The sequence below is a fragment of the Betta splendens genome, chromosome 2 (assembly GCF_900634795.4).
Source record: "Betta splendens chromosome 2, fBetSpl5.4, whole genome shotgun sequence".
NCBI classification, from domain to species: Eukaryota; Metazoa; Chordata; class Actinopteri; order Anabantiformes; family Osphronemidae; genus Betta; species Betta splendens.
Genome location: NC_040882.2, coordinates 24,481,824 through 24,504,886, shown reverse-complemented (window position 1 = coordinate 24,504,886; position 23,063 = coordinate 24,481,824). Strand labels below are relative to the sequence as shown.

The following is a 23,063-nucleotide window of genomic DNA, read 5'->3' as shown; positions in this document are numbered from 1 at the left end:
CTGGCTTTAACCAGGGTGGATGAGAAACACTCCCAGCAACTGGCAACATTAACCCAAAAGGTCAAAGTCTTTTCAAGTGTTTCCTGGCAACGCGCTGCCCCGCGGCGCTGAGGGAGCGACCGCCGGGGCAGCGCGCTAGCGCGTTAGCATGCTAGCTAGCAAACGCGGCGTCCCGGTGGGTGTGTGCCGTGACCCCCCGGACGCTCGTTCGGGTCAAATGAGAGCAGTTTGGGGTCAACGGGAGAACATTACGATTGATTGCCTTCCAGAGGTCAACAAAGGTCAAACTGATGAGGCCCGTGGTCAAGTGGTGTGGAGTTTCAACGGATCTGCTGGAGATGAGCTTGCGTTTGGGTCCGCACCGATTTTCAGACCCCGCTCCAAAGACACATCGAGTTTAAAGTGAAGTGCTGCCAGCAGGAAGTAGATAGTGGTCATAGATCATGTTTGTTATGTTTACTCCCAGTACTTTTAAGTCCCTTCCAGAGATCTTCTGAGAAATGCTATAATTCACGCACAGCTGCCTGGAGTTCTCCCTCAGAGCGACACTGCCGTCTTCATTATGGTTGCACTTTTCCCGTCACTACCAAGTCCTACTTTCCCAAACGTTCTGTCATCATGTGAAAAGGGACGTGATCCCCTCGGGAACCATCAACCCCTGCACTCTCCGTCAGTGTCACTGCCCCATGTCCTCGCGGCCCCGTCGTTATCGCTGCTCTCAGTTCCTGTCTCTGATGTTCTACGTGTGGCACAAACTGGGATTCATCATTCGATCACGACCCAAAATTAAACTCCCAGTAAAAGAAACACTGTGAGGGTCAAACCTCAAAGGCTGCCACTAAAACCCTGCTCGGCTTCTCACCACTGCTTTAACAGGACCTTGAAGATTTGACTCAAGTGCTTTGGTTTTGGAGGTAGAGGACCTTGAATATCCGGGAGGGATTATGGCGCAAAACTGGAGAGGTTTTCCTGGCACCGTGTTAAAGCCCCGTCAGTCAAATGCAGAGCTTCAATGAAAACACCGGATCATTTCTACCTGAGCAGGATTTGGACGCTCTCCACCTCCACCGGTGTCATTCTGAAGGGTTTGAATTACCGTCCGGTCTCGTCTCCCTGAGAGGCTGCAAAGCAGAGAAGCTGTGATTTGTTTGTCGCTGAGCATTTTATTAAATTTAAATGTTAACCAAATGCCAGTGCGACCTTTAGCTAGCGTTACGTTGGCGATATGAAGGAGGCCTTGGTGTTTATGCACCGCGGACGAACCCGCATCATGCATTTGTCTTGGCCTGTGTCTGATTACGTTCGGCTCCCAGCCCCCACACGCCCCGGGGGGACGGCCACCTGTCTGGGCCGACTCCTGGGATGCCTGCGCGGCCTAACAGACTGCTCTTTGTGCCCGGGGAGGGGAGTAAAGCCTCTTAGCGGCCTGTTACTGATAGGACTCAGGAGGCTTGTTCTGTCTAGGAGGGGTCACGGCGGTCTAGCGCGGTGCCGTGGCTCCTTTGTGTCGCCGCCGGTGCAGAACCTTTGAATTTCCGTGGGTTCTGGAGAGCTGGATGGAGGTATCTGCAGGTGACGGCTGAGCAACGGTGCTGCTGCATGATTGGATGCTCCGTCTGCACCTTCGCTCAGCGGCCACAAACAGGCGAGATGATGAACCAAGACAAATGATCACGCTTGTGGACAGGTTCAGTCTATTTATTGTCCTACAGAGATCTACATATAAACCTTGGTTCCATCCATGCGTTCGTTCATGGAGGAGCTTCACTTTAACCACATTGGACCAGTTTAATATTAAAAGGGAACAGCTGGATATTTAGTTTCAAACACCACCATCAAGGTCAAGAATTAATCTCCATAGTTCGTATTTCAACAGTCAGCAACCATGAGTTAAATGTGGCTTCAACATCCTTTTAATTCGTTCAGTTATGAGGAGCACTGCTGTCGTGGGCTGGTGTGGAAATGGAAGCCGGGGGACGTTAATGAATTCACAGCACCTGATTCCTTCCAGCTTCCAGCTCCTCGTTTTTACAGCGATGGAAAGTGAAATTCAAGGGGAATCTCTGGATCTTGGCAGGCGGAGCCACATAGCGCGGATTCCGCTGCAGCCCACTTCTGAAAACAGTGGGAAGATGAATGTGTGGCTGCGAGGCTTCGCACAAGGCTCTTCTTTTGTTGTCACGACGCCGACATTCCATCATCGCATGATAACATTTTACGGCGCAATAAATGCAGGGGAAGCATTATTACTATGCAATGTGGAGGTTACCGCTGCAGCCTGACCTTTTCTAATGTGCTGCACACATGCATGAGGTTTCGTTTAGTTCACATCCACTCACGCTTCTCTGTAACAGTAGCACTGACTGGGCCGTTAGATAAATCTGCAGCGCGACGGAGCGATTCAGCCGATATCAATCCCTTTTTATTGACGCTTCTGTCATTCGATTTCCCTGTAGGAGACTAAATCACCGTGGCAACGAAATGAGGCCATAAATCAGTTCATCTTTTTTTCCAAACAGCAGGTTCATGCAAGTCTGGGCTAAATACCCCGCGGCCTCCGGGGGGTGAATGCAGCGCGGCCTGATGACACTTCCCTGTTCTCAGGTGCGTACGCAGCGAAGCTGTTACTGATATAAATAAGGATATAAGGACTGAGCTTCCTTTGGTTCAGGGGCTTTCGCTTAGGAAAACACGCGGACGGACAGAGACTAATTTCTGATCCCTGCAAGTACACAAGTCACCCTTCTGTAAAGATCCTTAGTATTATTTTAAGGAGTTGTGTTGTTATCAGACAGTCAGATAAGCATCAGCGCAGGCAGGAAGTGGGTGCAGCTCTGTCTGTTTGCAGGGGCCTGATGGCAGCACGCTTCCTTACCTGCTCTTATGACTAGAGGACCTGTTTGCACCTGTTTGAAGCTTGGCATCCACTCAGGTGGGAACACAGCTCCAAAGCCTTCCTTGGAGCTTCATTTTATTCTGTTGTCTTTTTAATCCTAGTTTCCTTGCGCTTGAGACGCAGCAAAGCCTTCGGAATCCTGGCGCGACGTCATCCTGGGTGCTCCTCACAGATAAGACTCTAAATATAGAGCAGCGCCGTATCAGCACATGCACCTTGCAGCTGCTCCTGACTCTTTATGACCTCACCGGGTCTTTGTTACGAGCGAGAGACAATTACATGTTGAGGTGAGATAATGCCTTTGTGACGCAGAAAAGCACCCTGCTCCTCTATGACAGCGCAGTTTTCTCATTTCCAAGGCTTCAGAGCTGCAGATGATTTATGTCCCCGCCTCCGCCTCACTCAGCACCGCGTTTAACAGTTGTAACACAGTCTTAAATAGAGGTTAAAGCCCAGGTTGTAACTCCAGATTTGATAACAGAGACTAAAAATGTCATCGTCAGAAGAATAACGGCAGCGGCATAAATCAAAAGTTAGGTGTTTAAGTCCAACCCTGAGCCAGAACCGCTGTAAGATTGAGGATATTTATGGCCCATGGTTTAATTTTACGCTCATTTTAATGTAATGGCACGTGCAGGTTTGCAGAATGAAGATGGAATATGGCTTCAAACAGCAGCGATGGCCGGAGGCGTGAATGGCCCATTTTTCCATCCCGGCTTTAAATCAATGCGATGCCTTTATTTTTAAACCAGCGGCGCAGAGACGTGAGCGTCAATATTCAGCGCGTGTGGAGCAAAAGTCGAACGCGCGGCGGTGGCGACTGTGGAGGACGTGCACGTGGTGTAGCATCAAACCGCCCAGTTTGACCCGGAGGCCCGTCTGTGCGTCGCCGCGGGCAACAAACGCACTCCAGGTGGTTCTGAATGAATCCACACCAGCCTCTGACACTGACCTCAGCCATGGGGCCTAAAGCATGAGACACGTTGCTATGGTCCCAAATCTGAGTCAGAGTGGCAGAATCAATCCACTGCCAACATATGCTCATTAGTAAGTTTATGTTCCAAACATCGTGTTTTTAAAGAACAGAGAACCTACGTTTGACAAAACTGCAAACTGGACACTTGCTTATGTTCTTTCAAGTCAGTTCATTCACTAAAGTCACCTCAAGGCACAGATTGGGACGCGGCCGCCGTCTGCCTGCACTGCTCGGGGTGAGTTCACGTCACTTCGTATCATGCTGGCACATCAAACCCGGACGGTTGCCATCAAACACAGTGGGCGCTGACGCTGTTGCACGTAAAAACAAGAGGTCAAGCTTGAGGCGAGGCTTATTTGCACTGGGAAGAAGCGGCCGCGGTCACGCACCAGCGGACTCCATGCGGGTTTATCGTCGACACGGGTGCACCGGAAGGTCGCGCACGCACCGGGTCCCTGCAGTCATTTCCCACAGGCTGCGTCGGCGCTTCGCGGCCCGGTGACCTCATCGCTGATGTCATCGAAGCGCGTGCGCAGCGGCAGAGGCGCTGTTTGAAGCGCGTTCGGGTGTTGAAGAGCAAACACTGGACGCCGCTGTTTGCCGTCCTCCCATTGATCTCCTGCTCCGGTGTCTGTGTAAACAGGAGCCTTATCGAACGCGCCACTGTGTGCAAACACGACGAAAGGTGAGGAGGAAATCCAGTCCCGCCTGACGTCACCGCCCTGTTTGACTCCCAGACCGCGAGCGGAGCTGCAGCCTCTGCGTCCTCAATGAGCACGACCTCAGCGTAAATCACCATCACGTCCACCTTCCTCCGTGAAGCGTAATTTCGGGGTTTTCGAGCGACGCAAAGTATGCGTTTGTTTGCGTCCGCGACTGTTTACTTGGAAAAATATAGTTGTTAGCGTCCAATTATGGGAGGATAGTTATATGTTTGTTGTTTGTCCTGGAAACGAGACGCCGCGGTGAGAAATGGGAAAGGAGCAAAGCAGAAGCGGAGCTGGATTTGACTCATTTCCTGTTCAATCGCTTCAAGCGGAGCGACTGGTTCAGGGAAGTTTCCCTTCGGGTTTTGGAATCTCTTCCCATTGTTCGCGGCACATGAATCACTTTCTTAGCGACGTTTAATCAAGGATGTGTCACATCCACGCATTCCAACTGTTCTTAGTGGCTTAATTACACTGTAACTGCTTTCATCGCCGCCGACGGATGAAGATCCTTCTTGACGCGTGACGCGTCCGTCGCCGCCGGAGCGGTTCAGCCGCCGGCTGCTGCACCTGCACCTGTCTGCGGTTCCGCCTTTGTGCCGAGCGGAAAGAATAAGTAATAACAGCCGACGCAGACAATGCAGACGCCTGCGTGGACGGGACGTGCAGATCCAGACAAGTAAAGACTGGAGCACGGAGTCAGAGCTGGAGGTCATTCCCCCCGAGGCCTCTTCCTGTTTTCAGCGGCTCGTTTCCTCGAAGCCGCCGTTGTTTCGCCACAGTGGGAATTTAACTAGGCCTGAATCACGTGTAGGCGAGCGCCTACATGGTGGGGTCACACTCTGAGCGCGGGGTCACCGCCACACGGCCCCAGAGGCCCCCCGCTGTGCTGGCGCTGCTCCCTGAGCCCACAGCCAAAGCAGGCGAGCGTCGCCAGCAAAGTGCTCCCATTAGAACGCAGACAATGAGCTCGGCGGCTCGAATCGAGTCTGAACAGCCTCCGAGCGCCACCGGTGCGTCGTTCTCACCAGCCTGTCCCTACTTGCTCTGTGGCTGTGCAGCGGGCGCCCCGGCGGGCTCGCCTCCTCTGTCGTTAAGCGCCGGGTCCCGTTTGCTCCGCCTCACGCCGGCCGGTGAGGACGTGGCCTCCAGCTCTGGACCAGATTGAGCTGGGAGATGTTTGAACAGGTGGGGACGGTATTACTTCATCTACAGCAGTGGACGTCTTCTATTGAACATGGGCTTAAAATGAGTCTTTGTTACATTGATTGTTTATGAGACCACAGGGGGAAAAAGGCCCGTTTGTGGGAAAACCCCATGAATGTTCACGCAGGGGCCTGACTGACGTTGTGATATTCGGCACTGGCCCACATTCAAGTGGAGCGACACAGGCGCTGAAAGGCTTGTGAGGACAAGTCCTCCACCTCCAAACCCAGCGGGGCGGTTGAAACAACAGGTGCTGGCCGACGGCTCCGCTGTCCAGCGCCGCCGGTTCGGGCCCAGGCAGCTGCAGGTGAGTGTCGGGTCTCGACCTCCAGCAGTCGTGCAGCTACTACAAAGGTTCTACAGAGCTCCTCCGTATCAACCGTCTGACCCCCGATGGCTCCAGTGACTGTGATTAATCGGTCGCCCCCCTCTGTGTTAAACCCGCTTCAAACGCGGACGTCACGCTGGTCATGTGACCGGTCGTGAAGCAGCTGTTGCTGTGAAACAGATGCAGAGGTCGTATTTTAATGCAGTGACAACAGAGAGCCTATTGAAACCGACGTCCATGAATCCGGTTGTGTACTTTTCTTGCGCCTTCATAGAAATGTGACGTCCGGTGACAAACAGCTCCTTGACGTTAAAGCAGCGTGTGACAAATGCTGAAGAATGAGGCGAGTGTTCGGCGAGGAGCGGTTTGTGACCATCGGTTTGTTTGGGAATTATTCCCCCAAACCCAGAAAAACCACAGAGACCGAATCCAAAGGTCACTTTTATTTAATTGGGTGTGAATAAATTCCGTACTATGGCTTTGACAGTACTGGACACATTTAATGTGAGACGACAGAGCAGCTGTCTCTGAGAGCAGAGCACAGTAAATGACTTCATACCTACAGGACTCGCAGTAAACAAGAAGTTCATCGTGAGCTCAGCTCCTTTACACGTGACAGCTTCAACACTTTCAGAAGGTCCAGAGGAAACGGGCGCTCACGAAGTGAAAAGTAATACTTAAAAAAACAACAAATACTGTGACATAAAACCTTTAAATATCAGCTTTAGCAGCGCTATGTGTCAGTGAGTATCTCTTCATCTAGTTCAGTGCACGCAGCACTTTTCACAGCTTTCCTTTACATTGATCAGTTCATTAACACCGGTTTACAGCAGCATCAGCCTTTCAGGAAATTCAGTGATTCATCGCAGACAACAGTGCAACGCAGAAACCAGACAAACAAAAAAACCCCCAAACATTTAATGCTGTGATCTGATGTAGCTATTAGCTAAATCCTGCTAATGCGTTCGTCGCCTCAAGGGTTCTTGACGCTCGGCTTTTATTGTGAAATATAAAGCCTTTCCCCTCAGCAACAACCGCTCTGAAATGAATCTTCTTACATTTCACCCATTTGTCTTCATACTGGAAACCACAGCATCCAGTAAACATCACATCAACCCAGAGCTGTGGATTGTTCCTAACACTATTTACGACTCCCTAAAATCCATAGAGCAACGACTAAACTATCAGCTGTTCACAAGGCGGCTATTTCTGATTTATTTCTATTTGACTATTTCATTTTTGAAGCTGTTTGGGTGAACGAGGCCTCAGGAAAGCTCCGATGACACGTTCATGGTTCCCAACTACACGAGCCACCAGCTCCTTCATGATCCTCAGCTTCCTACTGGTGGTTTCTTCATGGTTTGCTGGCTGTGAAGCGGTGCTGGTGAGGCGTTTGGGGCCCGTCGGCGACGCGTGCCTACGACAGCACGGTGAGCGTCACGCCTCCTTTGGTCTTCTTCAGGATGCCCACAGCTTCCTCGTGCGTGACCCCGTCCAGCGACTGACCGTTCACCGCCATGATCTGGTCGCCTCGCTTCAGACGCCCGTCCTCCGCTGCCGCCCCCTGAACGCACACAAACGCACACAAACACACACGCACGTGAATGTAGCACGTTGATGAATAACACACTGCCATAAACGGGACTAGCTTGTTCGCACCTTTCCAAACACAGTTTTAACGTAGATGGGCAGGTCTCCGTGGGGGCTGCCGTACCCTCCCACTATGCTGAAACCCAGTCCGTCAGGTCCTCTTTCAAGGCTGATGCTCTTATACTGAGGCGGGCTGCAGGTAAGAGACAGTAAGGCTGGAGTTTACTCCCACTGTAGCGTTTCCGCGTCGCAGCACGTTCTGTGTTTGAACCGCTTCCTACCCGAGGTCGTCCTGGAAAATGCAGCTGGGCGTGAGGCCTGCAGCTGCTGCCTGCTCCTGAGCGGGGCCCGTCACGGTGGTGTCACCACCTGCTACCACCTGCACACACACACACACACATGCACGCACGCACACACACGCACACACACACACACACGCACGCACACACACACACACACGCACGCACGCACACACACACACACACACACACACACACACACGCGCACACGCACGCACGCACGCACGCACGCACGCACGCACGCACACACACACACACACACACACACACACACAGTTACATTATCGTAGACGTGATCTACTGACAGGTGGGTTTTATGGTGTCTCAAAGTCTGCCGCCAGGAGCCTGGTGAAAACTTTGGACACAGATAAAGTGAATAATCCAGATCCAGATCACTCTTCACCGGTGTGAGTGCGTGCGTGAGGCCGTGTGCTGTCGTTACCTGCAGCTGCACCGTGCCCGTGGCGTTCTTGAGCAGAGCGACCGCCTGCGAGTGGCTCAAGCCTTCAGCGGAGGTTCCACAGATACTGACGATGCGGTCCCCGATCTGTGGGGTGGGATCACAGTACGGCTTAGATGCAAGCGCACGGGGGAGCAAGACTCGGAAACTGCACGAGCAGCTCGATTCTTGCGATTCCTCGTCCAGCTCTAATTAGCAGCATGTGCACAAAAACCAGCCCCTGGGTACAAAGCGCTGTTGTGCTGTGATTTTGTCTATGTAGCACAATAGTTTACACTGTGAACGTTACAGTAATTGCCTCATGTAGTGCTCCCCTTTTCACTCCAGCTAGCTTTTCTGGCGCCCATGTCCTGTAGGAGTTGGGGGATTTGTGGCTATTATCTGCTACAATGGTGTTTTTCTCTGCGAAGGTCACCGGCCGTAGGCTCCTGACCTTTGGTGGAATTTGCTGTGACTGTCTGAGTAAAGTAGGCGGGTTCATAATGACGCCGGTACCTTCAGCCTCTTGGTCTGAGCAGCCAGGCCCACGGGGTTGATCATGGCGATGAAGATGGGTATGTCCCCCAGGGGGCTGCCCACCCCGCCTGCTATACTGATGCCCAGAGAATCACTGGGACCTTTGGAGAACTCCACCGTCCGCGTGTCCTGATGCTCCGCAGCTTAGCGGAACCACGAGACCCAGCGTTAGAGCCTCTTCATGGATTAAAATCATTCATAGCGGAGGATTCTTACCTTCCAGACCCCTGCTCAGTCTGTCCACGTCTCCCGGAAGGTTCCCAGAGTCTGAACATGACTGAGGGGTCACCTTGGAGCTGCCGATCTCACTCATCTGAAACAAAGGCCTTCAGATCATTTATCATGGTCTTTGTCTGACTGGATTCACTTATTGTTGTCTCTGCCACGTTACCTGACTACTCTGGGACAGTCTTCGTTCAGAGTGGAAGGGTCCCGCTTTAAACCTCCCCACCTCCATTTTAATAGGCCCCATGCAGCACTGCAACACCGGACGCCACATCACCGTTTTACTTTACTGCATCCACTGTGTGCGCTTGGTTCCGCTGGGAACTGTGCTTCACCGACCTTGAGCAGAGCCGCCACAGATTCCTGAGTGGCCGACCTGACGTCCTCGCCGTTGACGGACAGGATCTGGTCGCCCTGCATCAGTCGGCCGTCCGCGTCCACCAAGCCTCCTTTCACGATGTCGGACACGAACACTCCCGTGTCGCTCCTGGTGGGAAGTCAGGGCAGCGAGAATGGCCATTTAGCAGCTGGTCAAGGCAGATGGCCGCCCGCCCTCATCCTGGCTCTGCTGGAGGCTTCTTGCCTCTCAACTGTTGCAAAGTGCTGCTCAAGAGTGACTCTTTATAAACTGCCACTATATAAATAAACTGAAATGTTGGACACAATAGACAGTGATGATGTACTATTGACCCAGCAATTAGAAAATAATGTTCTATTGGACAGATACGTCAAACTAGAGAAGAGCAGATGGTAAAATGGAATTTTTAATAACCAAAACGTGTGTTTACCTCCCATGTGAGACTCAGTGAATGTGTTTTCCATCAGGAATCCTCTGCTACCGCAGTTTATTTAGGACGGACATGTCCCGACCTGTCACCGCGCGTTCTATCACTCCCTGTGTCTTGGTTCATAGGATGTTAAGGGATTTTTAACGATTAACACCTCAGCATCAGGCATGTTTTCAACCCTCAATTCAGACTATGACATAATGGGGAAATGGATTAACTTCTTAAGATCCTTTCTTTTTAACTCGTTCAGTAGATGGACGTTTGTTGCTTTTTTTCCCCCCACAACTCTACGGCTCTTTGTCCGCGCGAGGTGTTTTATCTACGTGGACGAGGACGAGCTGCGGTGCCAGAGCTACAGTTCTTGGCTGTCACATCTCCTCACCACTAACTGCTGGCTTGTGCTTTCCGTCTGAGCCGACGGCCGTCTGGCGCTGCCTTTTCCATTCTACCGAGCTGCTTTTTCCACATGTACAGCAAAACCACAGCGAAGGAGGCAACCCTTTACAACTACATTAAAGTCCACGTGTCGGCCCAAACGCTGCGTGAACCCCCACTGATGTATTTCTGGCCCTCAAGTTTGACTGTTTAACACAAAATGAGTCAATCCACACATTCAAAAGGAAAACAGGCATAAATAAAGACGGCCCGCCGGTCCGCGCTCGTCCTGTCTGCAGAAGCCATTCCAGAAGCTCATCCCAAAGGTGAGATCCATCAGCAGAGTGCACACACCCGACAGCAGCAGGCTGTTGTGTCTGCACACCAGCAACCTGGGGGCCTCCTCCCACGTGGGTCCTAACTCATAAATGCTCTCGCAGAGCGGACTGGAAGTGTAGCAGCGTCCACCCGCTCACGACCCGACGGCACTTCCGTAAATCTCCCTTCACGGCACCGCTGGGAACGACGCAGCAAACACGTGGCCTCGTTCGTGACTAAACAAATGAGGATTACGACAGAAACCTCCGGTGAGAACCTGAGTCACATCCCTGATTTATGACGTTTACCCTGATACGTATCCACCCAGGCCTACAAACAGTCACCCAGCTGTAAAAGAAGAGTCAGAACCTGTTGTGGCAAATTCAGTACTAAAGCAACAGTTCACATCTTCTCCTGTGCTTTTGGTACTTCCCGGCTTGAATAACAGAAACAAACACACCTATCCACTATATTGAAAGGTAGGCTTTAAAAAGAAGGGTTACCTCTGGTCCCGCGATCTGCATTAAAGAAGGAAAACAGTGCGGTTACACACGGCGCTAACGCTTCCACGAGAGCCTCTCAGATGTGTGCGCATCAGGCAGCGGTGCCCCTCATCACCCTCTCTCACCTCCTCCCCACGATGCTCAGGCCCAGGCCCTGGCCCGGCTGCTTGTGCAGCTCCACGGCGAAGGAGTCCCACAGGTCCTCCTCCTTGTACTGCGCCTCGTCCCGGTAGACCGCCAGCCGCACCCTCTGCGGGGTCTGCCGCAGCACGTTGATGGCCTCGTCGTGACTGGCCACGCGCAGGTCGATGCCGTTCACCTGTGGCGAGACAGAGGCAGGACGCTGAACCGGACATCTGGGCTTGTTCCGCTGCGGCCATCGGTCCTCTGATCTAAAGAGCCTGATTTGATGCCAACGTCCCTCGCCTTCGTTGGAAACTCCGAACACTGGATCAGCATATTTAAAGTACAGGGTGAGGCTGGAGCGCTTGCGTTTAACTAAAGGGAAGCAGCCCCACCACAAAACTCTATGAGAAGCTCAGCTGGTCAGTTTGAAGATTGATGTGTGTCCAGGGGAAATACCCCATTAGCAAAGGACGTTTTCCCACAGCAGCGAAAGGCGTCACTGTGGACTGGGAACGCGCTCTTTTCACTTTTCTTCTCTGACCCTATTCTCTAAACGCACCAGCTTGGCTCAGCGACAGAAATAAATGGTGAGTGTAATTAAGCCATAAGGGCGTGTGCGCCTTTCAATTTAGAGCGGGCGACTGAGCTACCATGACTAAACTCCTGAGCCCCACCCCTGGCCTCCCTGTCACAAAGCAGGTCAACTGGAGGGCAAGTCAAAGTGGAGGCTGGATCCTTAACTTGTCAATCCACATAATTGAGACAGGACTCATACCAGCGCTTGCTTCTCCTTCTCCACGTTAGTGTTGTGCTATTTGAGCTGTGAAAGAACTCAGTGTTCAGCCTCATGACTATCCTGCACCGCACCTCTAGGATTTGGTCTCCCGCCCACAGCCGGCCGTCCTTGGAGGCCGCCCCTTCCTCGTACACTTCATGGATGATGATGGCACCCTGGAAGGAGGGACACACAGCTGATGAGCGCAGAGGCAGAGACAGGAGGGAATGTTTATTTAAGGGATATGAGCGGCTCAGGGGTGGAAGCTGGAAGGAAGAAATCAATGAGCCCAACCGGAGGACTGAGCGGTTTTACAATCCATGTGTACATTTGGTGCCTGCGAGTGTGTGCCGCTGACTTCCAGCGTGTTTGAGTGTCATTTGGGGTTCAAAGGTTACATTCCGGGGCTGGATATTGTCTGCTACGGCCGGGGCCAGACAAAGAGCTGCTCTCCCGGAGCCTGAGTGAGCAGGCAGAATAGACAGGACAGCAGGGGTGGGAGCCGGAGGAGGAGGAGGAGGAGGAGGAGGAAGGCTGGAACATCATTTCCTACATTCCTGAGCTGCTGCTGGCAGGTTTCACCACCAGCAGAGATTCTAAGTGGGTGGCAGCTGACACCAGTACAGTCAGCTTGAATGCCTCGAGTCTTCCATCGCTCTGTCCTGGTCTTCTTCATGTGAGGAGGTTGTGTGCCTGTGTGTGGGTGGCTGGAAGTCTGTGGATGGTCTCATCTGTTTGCTGTTCACCTTTCACCGGCCCCGATGGGTCGAGGCAGATAGTCTTTAAATGGAGTATTCCCTTTTAAGGGGTATTATTGGAGTTTTTTCTTGATATAAGTGCCTTGAAATGATTCTATGATTCATCATAGATATAAATATATATGTGAGTAAGATGAATTCTGGTGAAAAGTTCGAATGCACCATAAACAGACATATAGTCTCGTACCAACAGGGTGTCGCAGCCCCCCACGATGCTGAGGCCGAGGCCCGTCCGGCCCTTGGAGATGTCGATTGTGGTCTCACAGCCGGGGATGATGGGACAGGTCGTCGGGTCACTGGCCAGCGAGGGAGGAGTGGACGAGCGACTGGAACCTGACATGAGGCAAGCGAAGTCAGAGTCACTGTAGTAAACGAACGGCGAGGTGAAACCGGGCAGATCACATGTCAGACTCACCGGTGACTGCCTCCGCCTCCGGCTGACTCAGAGCCACTGCGGTGACGCTAGGCATGCTGGGTAAGCTGAGAGGGACTCCATCTGAGCCGCCCGTGCCCTGGCAGCTTGGCTGTGAAGGGGAGAAGGAGGAGGAGGTCCCATTTGTAGTGAAGGTTAGCTTCACTGGCCCTTTGGCTTCTCTCAGTAGAGAACTGACCTAAAACACATTTGAATCACTAATCAGCCGCTGCGTCAGTATTGGCTCCTCCCTAACATCATGCCTACATGCATTTTAGAAACCCATCCAAGTCCAGCTCGTCTCCTTCTACCTTTTCCACTGTGTATCCTAGGACTGACTCCCCGTTCACAGCCAGGAGTTTGTCCCCTGGCTTCATGCAGCCCTCCTGCAGTGAACACATCACGGCTCTGATTAGCGAACCGGAGCTCACGTCATTCCAGGTCTGTGTTGCTGACTTCACGCCGTACCTTGCCCGTGTGTCCTTTTCCTTCCGTTATGCTCTGAATTTCCACTCCGCTCTCGGTGTTCCCCTCGACGAAGGTGACGCCAAGGCCTCCGTCCTCCTATTGAGGAGCAACAGCAGCTGAGTACAAGCAGTAATGATGGTTGCATGCTTAGGCTCAGACGGTGTCTCACACCCCGTTGCCTTTTTAGAAAATATCGCCCTCATTAAAACCTCCTCTCTGCTACTGTGTTGACCTCTGTGCTTCAGAGGAACAGGATTGTCTTGTGGCGGTTTTCATGGAGGCCTCTCACCTTTAGATTCACGACATAATGGACATGTTTTGAAGTGTCAGCATCGCCGTTGGCTGCAGTGGTTTCCAGCTGTAAGGAAGGAAATAGGTAAAAACACAAATGCTTTTCATGTGTTACGCTCCCAGGTGGGTCTCTGTTTGAGTGCCTGTTGGTGTGCGGTCTCTGAGTCGTGCCGTACCTCAGCGTGAGGCTCCGCCACGTCTCCCTCATGATCCCTCACCGGACCCACAGCCATCTGGTTCAGCGCCTCCGTGCTCCTGTTGCACAGTCATAACTGTGGTTGGTTGTTGGTTTTCACCTCTGCTTCATGATTTACGCATCATCTCAGGGTCAGGAAACGGGCGCGTGTTAAGTACAAGGTCACTACTGTACCCATGATACACTACATACAAACCACATATAGATTCAATTTATGTTCTAGCTATGTGTCCATACACTTACAAGTTGTTTTCATCTTTCAAACATATGAAAATGATGCAGAAAAGGCTGTTGATAAAGTGATATGTTAAGTCTAAACTTTAAGCGTGTCCACTCGCTTCCTTCACTAGAAGTGCAGCAGCTCCCTCTGCTGGAGCGTTTATGGCATTACAGGTTGGTTGACCGGTCGTTTTATGCGGCCGTTGCTTTGGCTGCAGCTGAAACGGGCCGAGCAGCTGATTGCGTACCTCACGAAGATGATTTTGACTTTGGATGGGGTGCTCTTGATGATGGCGGACGCATTCTGGTGACTGTGGCCGTACAGGACCTGCCCGTTTATCTAACAGAATGAACCAAACACGTTGCACAATGTGAGGAAACCAGCAGACGCGTGAGCCGATTTGAGCCAAATCATGGTATTCCTAACGAGCAGAGAAGCGCGTCTCACCTCCAGCAGCTCGTCGCCCACCAGCAGACGCCCGTCCCTCCCGGCGGCTCCGCTGGGGTCTATTCCCACCACGAACACGCTCATGCGAGAGCGGTCCCTGTTCCCCGCCAAGCTGAGGCCCAGGCCCGTCCTGCCCTTCTCCAGCTCAATCATGTGCAGGACTCCTGGGAGGCTGCCATAGCGCTGGATTACGCTCTCTGAGAGAGGAGGAGGAAGCCGTGGCAGACAGATGTGAGCTGACGGCAGCGCTCCCCGTACCGCTTCGTGCTACGCTGAGCTAAGAGGGACGCGACCTGGATCCTGACACGCACAGGCGTAAGGAGTTTTAAATGCTGAAGTACAGTATCTTCATTGGAGCCTGTGTCTATTGTTCACGCTCTCGTGTCTGATATGTTCAGACCAGTGGGCTCATGTCGTTCTGGGCTCTCTGCCACCGTTGAACCATCCGTCCTGTGCTAATCTCCACGACTCTCCTCCCCGGGTCCAACCTCATCAATCTTATCCCCACAGGACGGGCTCAGCCTCTCTACCACACACACACCTTCTCCACAGTCCCAGGTGTCTGCAGGCTGGAGGTCTGTCCTTTACATCTGTTGACTCAGTGGAATGTGACCTGTTCTCCTTGAAGCGCTGACTTCATCCTACACTTTATTTGGAAGCGTGGCTCTAATAGATTAAAAGCGGCAGTGAGTCCTTCAGGTTCAAGGAGCACACTAGTTGCTTTAGTGGGGGGCGACCTCTAGTGGTCAGGTCGTGTTAATACTACAGTGAGTGACGGACTATGTGCTGCCTGCAGTATCTCATTCTGTTTGGGTTTCTTCTATATTTTTAAACTGCATGTATTTAAACATTAACCAGGTAAATTGTGGATCCTCACACCACACAACTGCAGCCTCTGAACTCACTCCAGCTGTATCCAAACTCGTCCTCCGCCTCCTCCTCCGCCTCGTCCTTCGCCTCCTCTGCCTCGGCGGCTCCGCCAGGAGTCTCCGTCAGCGTGTCGGTATCGGTCTCTCCCACATGGGGCACCACTGGCAGGAGGAGGACAGCGCTGGTGGGAGGCGCCTTCGCCGCATCGCGCTTCACTGCCTGCCGCGCCACAAGAGTGAGTCGAAAACAGTGAATGAGTGAAAACCAAGAGCAGAAATGCTGGCATTTATGCTTGAATCAACTGGATATGAGGTTTAGAGCAGAAGGCACATTGGGAATGTGAACAGAATCAACAGAGGCCATGTCTAGTCTGTATCTGATTCAGTTGGGCTAATGAAATGTGCAGCATGATTACAGATCAGATCAGATTTGGGCCATCCAGCTTCAAACACTGACATATTTACACTCACCTGATGACAAAGACAATGATGACAACAATTTAACTATTATCTAAAGTACCTAAACAAAATATAGAATAAAAAATGAATATGATTTTATCCCTAAAGACATAAGTGCTGATTCAAAAGCAAAGGACAGAATATGTGGTAATTCACACAGAGACCAGAGGACGTGTTAGGACACAAACGAGTGGATGCACACGGAGCACCATGCATTTAACACATCTGTACAGGCACACACAACACAAAGACCCACAAACCTTAAACGGGGTAGGAGTGAAAGGGTTAGTTGGGAAGAGGTGGAGGAAAAGTCTAGAGTGACTGTCACCCTCCTACAGAGAAGAGACAAAGGGCAACAACTTTAGGAGACGCCACATTTCTGACAGATACCAACATCCACTGACAGACATCTCTGGAGTGAACCTCGCTCTAAGAATGTGCCACGGGTTGTTTACTGAACGGGATATGAAACGTTTTTACATTTCAAGCCTGATGCGGCACTAAACAACCACCGATACAAAATCTGGCAGCAGAGGGTAATTGAAAATACCAACCTTGTCCTCGTTGTCCTTGGCAACAGCTGCAGGTGCCTCCTCGCAGGGGTCAGTTACTGATGACTATTGCATGTACGACAAACACGGAGGTTAATCACCGCACCCTGATAAGAATTTCAATTAATCTGTGTCACACGTGTAGGAAAAAATTATTCACTTCAATGTCAGTGAATAATTCCAACAAGTTCAACAAAAGCCATAAATGTTCTGATTGAATAGAACCCGTCTCTCAGCTTCTGCTGTTTTATGGAAGCATCAGTTTTTACAAGTTACTACTAGAACTCGCTGTAAACACGGGTCACAGGTGAAGCCCGTCCGCGCTCGCCCGTTTCCCACTGACCGAGCTTAAAAGGTTCCTTTTTACGTCTTTGCGTTTGCGCTGACAGCCTTCCGCCTCATCAAGTTGTCGCCTTTGCGTCGGCGACGAGACGCTCGGGGAGCGTTTTTAGGGCATAATTGGGGAAAATCAAAGCGGGCGACGGGAGGAGGAAAACAAAATGCACTTACAGTGAAAAAAAAGCCTAGGATTTGACTGTTCTGCTTTGAAGCGGTAGACGAGCACATGAAAGCACAGATGGAGAGATACTGTATACATTACAAGTACAGGCAACATATGCTTAGAGATGAGAGGGAGCCGTATAGATGGGACACAAAGTTTGGATAATTGACAGAAGAAGTTTACAATATTAAAACACAGCAACGGTTGAGGACACACACACACACACACACACACACACACACACACACACACACACACACACACACACACACACACACACACACACACACACGCACAGCACACGCACGAGGCCCGAGCAGCCTTCTAACCTGGGCCGGTGCCGGTGCCGGGGCCGAGCAGGGGCAGTTAGCGGCGCCGCGGCTGCTTAGCGGCAGAAAGGGCAGGGGCGGCTTCTAGAAGCAACACACAGCGGCGGCGACAGGCTGACAACACGACGAGCGCCGTCTGACAAAACGGAAGCAGAGGCGCCCGGGAGAAGGCGGCGAACGCTTGGGTTTCATTCCAATGAGGAGCCATTAGAGCGAGCGGCCTCCTGGAGAGGAGAATCAGAGCGCGAGCTCTTTCTCTGCAGCGCTTTAACAAAACGCCTCCCCGGTGCCTCCGGGCTACCTGCAGATTAGTCACCGCTTACAACAGCGCGGTTGGAGGCTTTAAGGGGAGCGGCGCGTGCCATTACGCTCTCCAGGTGGCGTTTAAAGGCGGCGTCGCTGTCCTGCCACCGGCACTTCTATACGTCATCCAGTCCAAATTATGCAAACCGCTCAGTGCGTTGAGATGGATTTGAGTTGATATTGAATTTCATTCCTCCTCCTTCTGGCCACGCAGGCATGCATCATCTCTTTATTTGCGTCTCTATTGCTCCGCTGACGACGGGAGCCTTCGCAGCCATAGAGGGCAATAAAATTTCAATAACCCCTGTGGTTGAATTGCATTAAGAATTTAGTGCCGATGGATGAATGTCGGGATTATGCGCCTTGAGCTAAAGCGCTCTCCACTGCCGGTGACAGTGATTTGACCACTTTGCTCACGCTCCTGATTAAAACCATCGCCACATTTCATAACACTGTTGGCCTTCGATGGAAAAGATGTAACGTGACGCCGACCTCGAGCTATTCTTCTCCCGGGGAGGCTCTCCAATTCCACTTTGTCTTTATCCACATGAATACACACATTATTATTATTATGATGATGTGCATATCAGGCTCAAAGATGCAGTGAGAGAGCGAGTGTGAGCTTCTAGGGGGTGAAGGAGGAGGTGATGGATGGGCGATGCAGGAGAACTGAGAGAGACAAAGAGACAAAGACAGATTACCTGACGCGTGCGATGTGGCATGCATGTGAAAGCAGTGGTGTGTTTCTCTACTGCAGGTGATGGGGCTGGGCTATATACTGACTCGGGCTGAGGAGGCAGTGGAGGAACAGAGATTTGAAGCAGGTCGTGAAGCAACGATTAGAAATGAAGCATGGGGGACGTAACGCAGGCCGTCAAGAGCTTCTGTCCCACTACGTCAGAAGTGTTAGCAAACGCTCAGCAGCAACGTTAGCATTGGTTTATGTTGCTCTCCTTCCCATAATTGAAGCGTCTTCGCGCTCCCTTGAGCTCTGCTCTGCGTCTTCATCAGCGCCTGAGGGAGTTCTCAGCTTGATGCTTGATGTTAATATTTTTAAAATATTGATCAGGACATTTATAGCCTGCTTAGTATCTGCCACATTACATACATTAGTTGCTATGACGGGGATGCTACTTAGTGAAGTGATGCTGATATAGAGCTCTCCCATGAAAGGTTGAAACCTACTAATGTAATTATTATGTCACAGTTTCCTTTGGATGTCACCTGAATTATCTCCTGACAACATTCAAATGGAACACACACAGTTCAGGGGTCAAGAAGGTTTGTCTGGTTGAAGCTTGTGAAAGGAAATCGAGGCCTTTACACTGCGCGGCAGCTGCTGGTGAATGCTTTGACACCATAGACTCACCCTGGGCCTGTGAATAATACTCTGGACCAGGAAGGTGACAGGGTTGCCTGCCCTGCGTATGGCCTCCACCGCCTGCTCGTGACTAGCATCCCTGAGGTCCACTCCATCCACCTGACAACGAGGTATGAGACAAAGAGCAGCTCAGGCGTCCGCCTGCAGGCCGCGTGACCCCCCCCCCCCCCCCCCCCCCCTCCGTGCACACGTTACCTCCACGATCCGGTCCCCGGTCTTCAGGGTCCCGTTCTGTCCGGCAGGACTGTCCTCCAGGATGTGTTTGATGAAAATCCCCCTCATCACTTCGCCGTTGCTCAGGCGGCTGCCCATCCCTCGGCCCCCCACTATGCTGATTCCCAGGGACTTGCCCGGTGCTCTGAAGAGCTCCACCCTGAGGAAGGCACACGTTTGTACTCTTTGAGCCGCGCTGCTGTTTTTACAAACCAGTAGACTGGACGGTCGGACGCTCACTTCCTAGGTTGGTTCCAGTTGCTGTAGGAGGAACTCTCCTCCCCTTCTCCATCCTCACGCTCAGGAAGAATAGGAACATCCCTGATGAATGTAAGTAATAACGCTTAAGAGACAGCAAACATGTCCTGAGACGGCATTAAATGGAAACTACTGCGTCTGCTGTGTCAAGTAAGCTTCACTTGTTTGTTTTACAAGCCTCTGTGTAACTAAATGGCAGAAACAGCAACGTGAGCACATACTTTGAGACGGGAGGTACGGCTGCTTCAGAGAAGACGTCGTCTTTACTCTGCTCTTGGCTGGTCTTGTACTCTTCCAGATACTCTGCCGGAACGTATGTAATTCTGAGCAAACACACACGCACAGATTAGTCACATTTCTTAAAGTATTACTCACCTCTGCAGTACAACTAGTCTTAAAAGCACCGTACTACCCTCTTAATTGCTCGATTTCATTCAGAACAGATGTTTACCTTCATAAATGCCTGATCAACTCTGTCATCTCGTGACAGACGTGAAGGGCAAACATGGTTTATTCATAAGGAGGCTAGTTAACAAATAGAACAAGCAAACCAAAAGCAAGCTGACACTTAAAGAGAAGTTGATTCTGAAGGGCACATTAACACATCTGAGTGAAGCTGACAGATCTTCAACAGATGGGTTAATTTGGTTTTTAGAGCTACGACAGCATGCGGATACAGAGGGGGAAATGAATTCCAGTAGAATAATGAGACGGATGAGTCAGTTCGTTAAGAGCGTCACAACATGCAGAGACAGACATGGCAGAGCTCAGATACTAGTTATTAATATGAAAACTGTGAAAGGAAAAAGAAGAGACATGAACGATGTTAGTCGCAGAGAGAAAATGAGGTAGTGATGCAGTCGATTAGGTTTTATCCAGAGATTATTTTAGTTCTAGTAGTTAAAAGCACAGACATCAGTTTCACTTCAGTTGCGACGTTTTGGTTAATTTTAATATTACAGTTTAATGTCACCACATTGAAACTGGCAGTTAACATCTCCGAACAGTATTAAAGACAGATTATTACTGAATTAAACGCCAAACATCCACATATATCGCGTTAATCACTTTTGGACTGAGCTGTGCTTCTAATTCTGTGTCTGGATAAAACTCCTCGGCAGACTGCAGACAAACCCAGCAGCAGATGGACAGAATGAGAGGAAGGAAACCAAGACGGCAGCTTCTGAAAAGCCCACCAGCGTGGATGTTAGTCATACTCACACATAAAACGGGCACAGATCGTCCTCAGGTGCACAAGCAGATCTAGAATGTGAAGAGTTGGCTTTTATGCACCAGAGCTAACAAACTGAAAAGTTTCGTTCAACAGACGCTAATTGACTGATAAATTAAATTCAATCCAAACCGAAGGGGAGGGATTTCCAATTTGTGATGCAACATATGAGGATTTAGCAGAATGATCCAGTCCAGTGACAGAAGTTACTTCACTGCATAATCGTGTTCACAGCTGCCATTCAGCATCTGAATGACCTAAGCTGCACTCACGTTGAAATATTAAAATATATGATGTTAAATGTGAATAAATAAAAAAATACATAAATCAATAAGCACTGTTTGCGAAGTTTGCAGCAATCCTGGCGTAATGAAGTTTGGACCTTGAGGTGCAGTAGATATAAAATTTAAAAAAATATGCCAAAGCCCAGAGATCTCTGCTGCCCTCCATGATGATGCCGCAGAAGTAAGAAGTCATCCTTGCACCATAACATCACATTTTCAAAAGTACAGAACAAGAATCACAAGACCCTGGAATTGAAATTTTCAGGTTTCCAAGCACCAAGAGGAGGTCAACACGCACATAAACAGAGACTCTTTCATTTTGTATTTTCATTTTGCGAGTGCAAACTTCAATTTTAGAATTTTTAAATGTGCTACAACAAAGGACACTTCAATGAATGTCGGTGTTAAATGAGAAAAGCTCCTTCATCCTTCACCACTTAGGACAGGTAACTGCTGGTGGACCGTGTCCTACCCCAGGTCGGGCCCGATGAGGGAGTGCCGTCGCAGCATGGCGCGCGCCTGGGCGTTGCTCAGGTTGGCCGTGGCCTCGCCGTTGATGGCCAGGATCAGGTCGCCGACGCCGAGGCGCCCGTCGCGACTGATGGAGCCCCCGTGGATTATGCTGCGGATCAGCATCCCCAGGCCGTCTTTCATGGCGCTCACCGTCATCCCTTCAAGGCGCAGACGTAAAAACACGTCACAGTTTGGTTTGAGCTCTTCTTTTTACTTTATGTAACAGCACAGTGTGTTACAGTTAATTAGCAGAGAAATCATAAATTAAACTGCTGTTTGGACTTTGAAGTACATTTGGTTAAAAGTACACTGAAATAAAAAAACTAAAACATATGCAGGATTTTTAAATCAACCTACAAATAAAGACCTTCAAAGCGAACTAACAACAATAATAAGATACTGCCGCCACTGAGGCGCTGAGGATTTTAACCCAGCTGATTTGTTTGAAAAGGTAAAACTTGGTATTCTCTCTCGGCCCCATGAGCGGGTTTTGAAATTCAAATAGCGTGAATAGCAATGAAGTTACCCTTTCAAATGAGAAAACAGCCCAAAATATTCTGTCACTTTCCTTCACACAACATGACACAAACGTAAAGGCCAAACACACCTTTCAGTTCACACCTCTGCCAAGAATTAAAGAGGCAACGAGCAAAGAAAAAATACATGAATGTGAAGAACTTAACACAAACCGAGGCTGGAGTTGCCCTTGACAACCGTGATGGTCCTTTCAAAATTGCTCCCGGAGGTCAGGATTTCCTTGTCACCGTCCTCTGATAAATCTTTCGCACCGTGCTTGTCGTCCTTCAGAGTAATAATTCAACAGTTATTCACAGAAATGAAAACATCAGTCCAGATATATCCAAACAAAGCAAGAGCCTCTAGAGACAAGTAAAGGGAATAAATTGGCTGTGGATATTAGTATACAAGACATAAAACAAGGCTTATTTTGCAACTGTTACAAAACAACACTGACGATGTCATGAACAGTTTTCACCATAAATGAAACCACGCACAAAATGTGAGCGAAGTCAAGACTTTCGGCTTTACATGCACCAATCTGGGGGGTTCTCATAAATAATGGAAACATACAAGCAGTGTCACGGGCAGGTGTGGCTCATTCCCTCATTATTCCAGGTCTAATCGAGCAGACAAAGGACCTGGAGGTGGTTCTGAGTGCCGCATTTGCATTTGCTAGCGCTTTACTGGAACTCTCACAATGAGGTCCAATTAGGGAAGGAGGCCAGCAGTGGACTGAAAAACACTGATAGGACCGAGAGCAAGGTTGAGAAA

General features: G+C 50.5%; 1 protein-coding gene across 13 annotated transcripts in view; it reads right to left on the bottom strand.

Moving 5' to 3' along the window:
* Window positions 1–6,541: 6,541 nt before the first annotated feature.
* LOC114843057 (multiple PDZ domain protein) overlaps window positions 6,542–23,063 on the bottom strand; it is a 32,062-nt gene continuing 15,540 nt past the window's right edge. For 5 of the 13 annotated variants that reach the window (XM_029129263.3, XM_055504702.1, XM_029129340.3 and 2 more), the window contains 30 exons: window positions 22,463–22,574; window positions 21,733–21,931; window positions 20,967–21,008; window positions 19,967–20,068; window positions 19,728–19,808; window positions 19,470–19,647; window positions 19,263–19,373; window positions 18,595–18,681; window positions 16,763–16,825; window positions 16,469–16,540; window positions 15,786–15,969; window positions 14,881–15,077; window positions 14,681–14,772; window positions 14,194–14,272; window positions 14,016–14,084; window positions 13,727–13,822; window positions 13,570–13,644; window positions 13,262–13,457; window positions 13,034–13,179; window positions 12,181–12,264; window positions 11,313–11,506; window positions 11,188–11,202; window positions 9,543–9,690; window positions 9,370–9,456; window positions 9,195–9,291; window positions 8,958–9,121; window positions 8,445–8,549; window positions 7,985–8,082; window positions 7,773–7,896; window positions 6,542–7,677 (listed from right to left, as the gene is read on the bottom strand). In XM_029129263.3, coding sequence (XP_028985096.1) covers window positions 7,531–7,677; window positions 7,773–7,896; window positions 7,985–8,082; window positions 8,445–8,549; window positions 8,958–9,121; window positions 9,195–9,291; window positions 9,370–9,456; window positions 9,543–9,690; window positions 11,188–11,202; window positions 11,313–11,506; window positions 12,181–12,264; window positions 13,034–13,179; window positions 13,262–13,457; window positions 13,570–13,644; window positions 13,727–13,822; window positions 14,016–14,084; window positions 14,194–14,272; window positions 14,681–14,772; window positions 14,881–15,077; window positions 15,786–15,969; window positions 16,469–16,540; window positions 16,763–16,825; window positions 18,595–18,681; window positions 19,263–19,373; window positions 19,470–19,647; window positions 19,728–19,808; window positions 19,967–20,068; window positions 20,967–21,008; window positions 21,733–21,931; window positions 22,463–22,574 — 3,444 coding nt within the window. In that variant the 3' untranslated portion in view covers window positions 6,542–7,530. Of the gene's footprint in view, window positions 7,678–7,772; window positions 7,897–7,984; window positions 8,083–8,444; window positions 8,550–8,957; window positions 9,122–9,194; window positions 9,292–9,369; window positions 9,457–9,542; window positions 9,691–11,187; window positions 11,203–11,312; window positions 11,507–12,180; window positions 12,265–13,033; window positions 13,180–13,261; window positions 13,458–13,569; window positions 13,645–13,726; window positions 13,823–14,015; window positions 14,085–14,193; window positions 14,273–14,680; window positions 14,773–14,880; window positions 15,078–15,785; window positions 15,970–16,468; window positions 16,541–16,762; window positions 16,826–17,590; window positions 17,675–18,594; window positions 18,682–19,262; window positions 19,374–19,469; window positions 19,648–19,727; window positions 19,809–19,966; window positions 20,069–20,966; window positions 21,009–21,732; window positions 21,932–22,462; window positions 22,575–23,063 lie in introns of all 13 variants that reach the window. The other 8 variants (XM_029129323.3, XM_055504696.1, XM_029129299.3 and 5 more) reach the window with 8 other exon arrangements.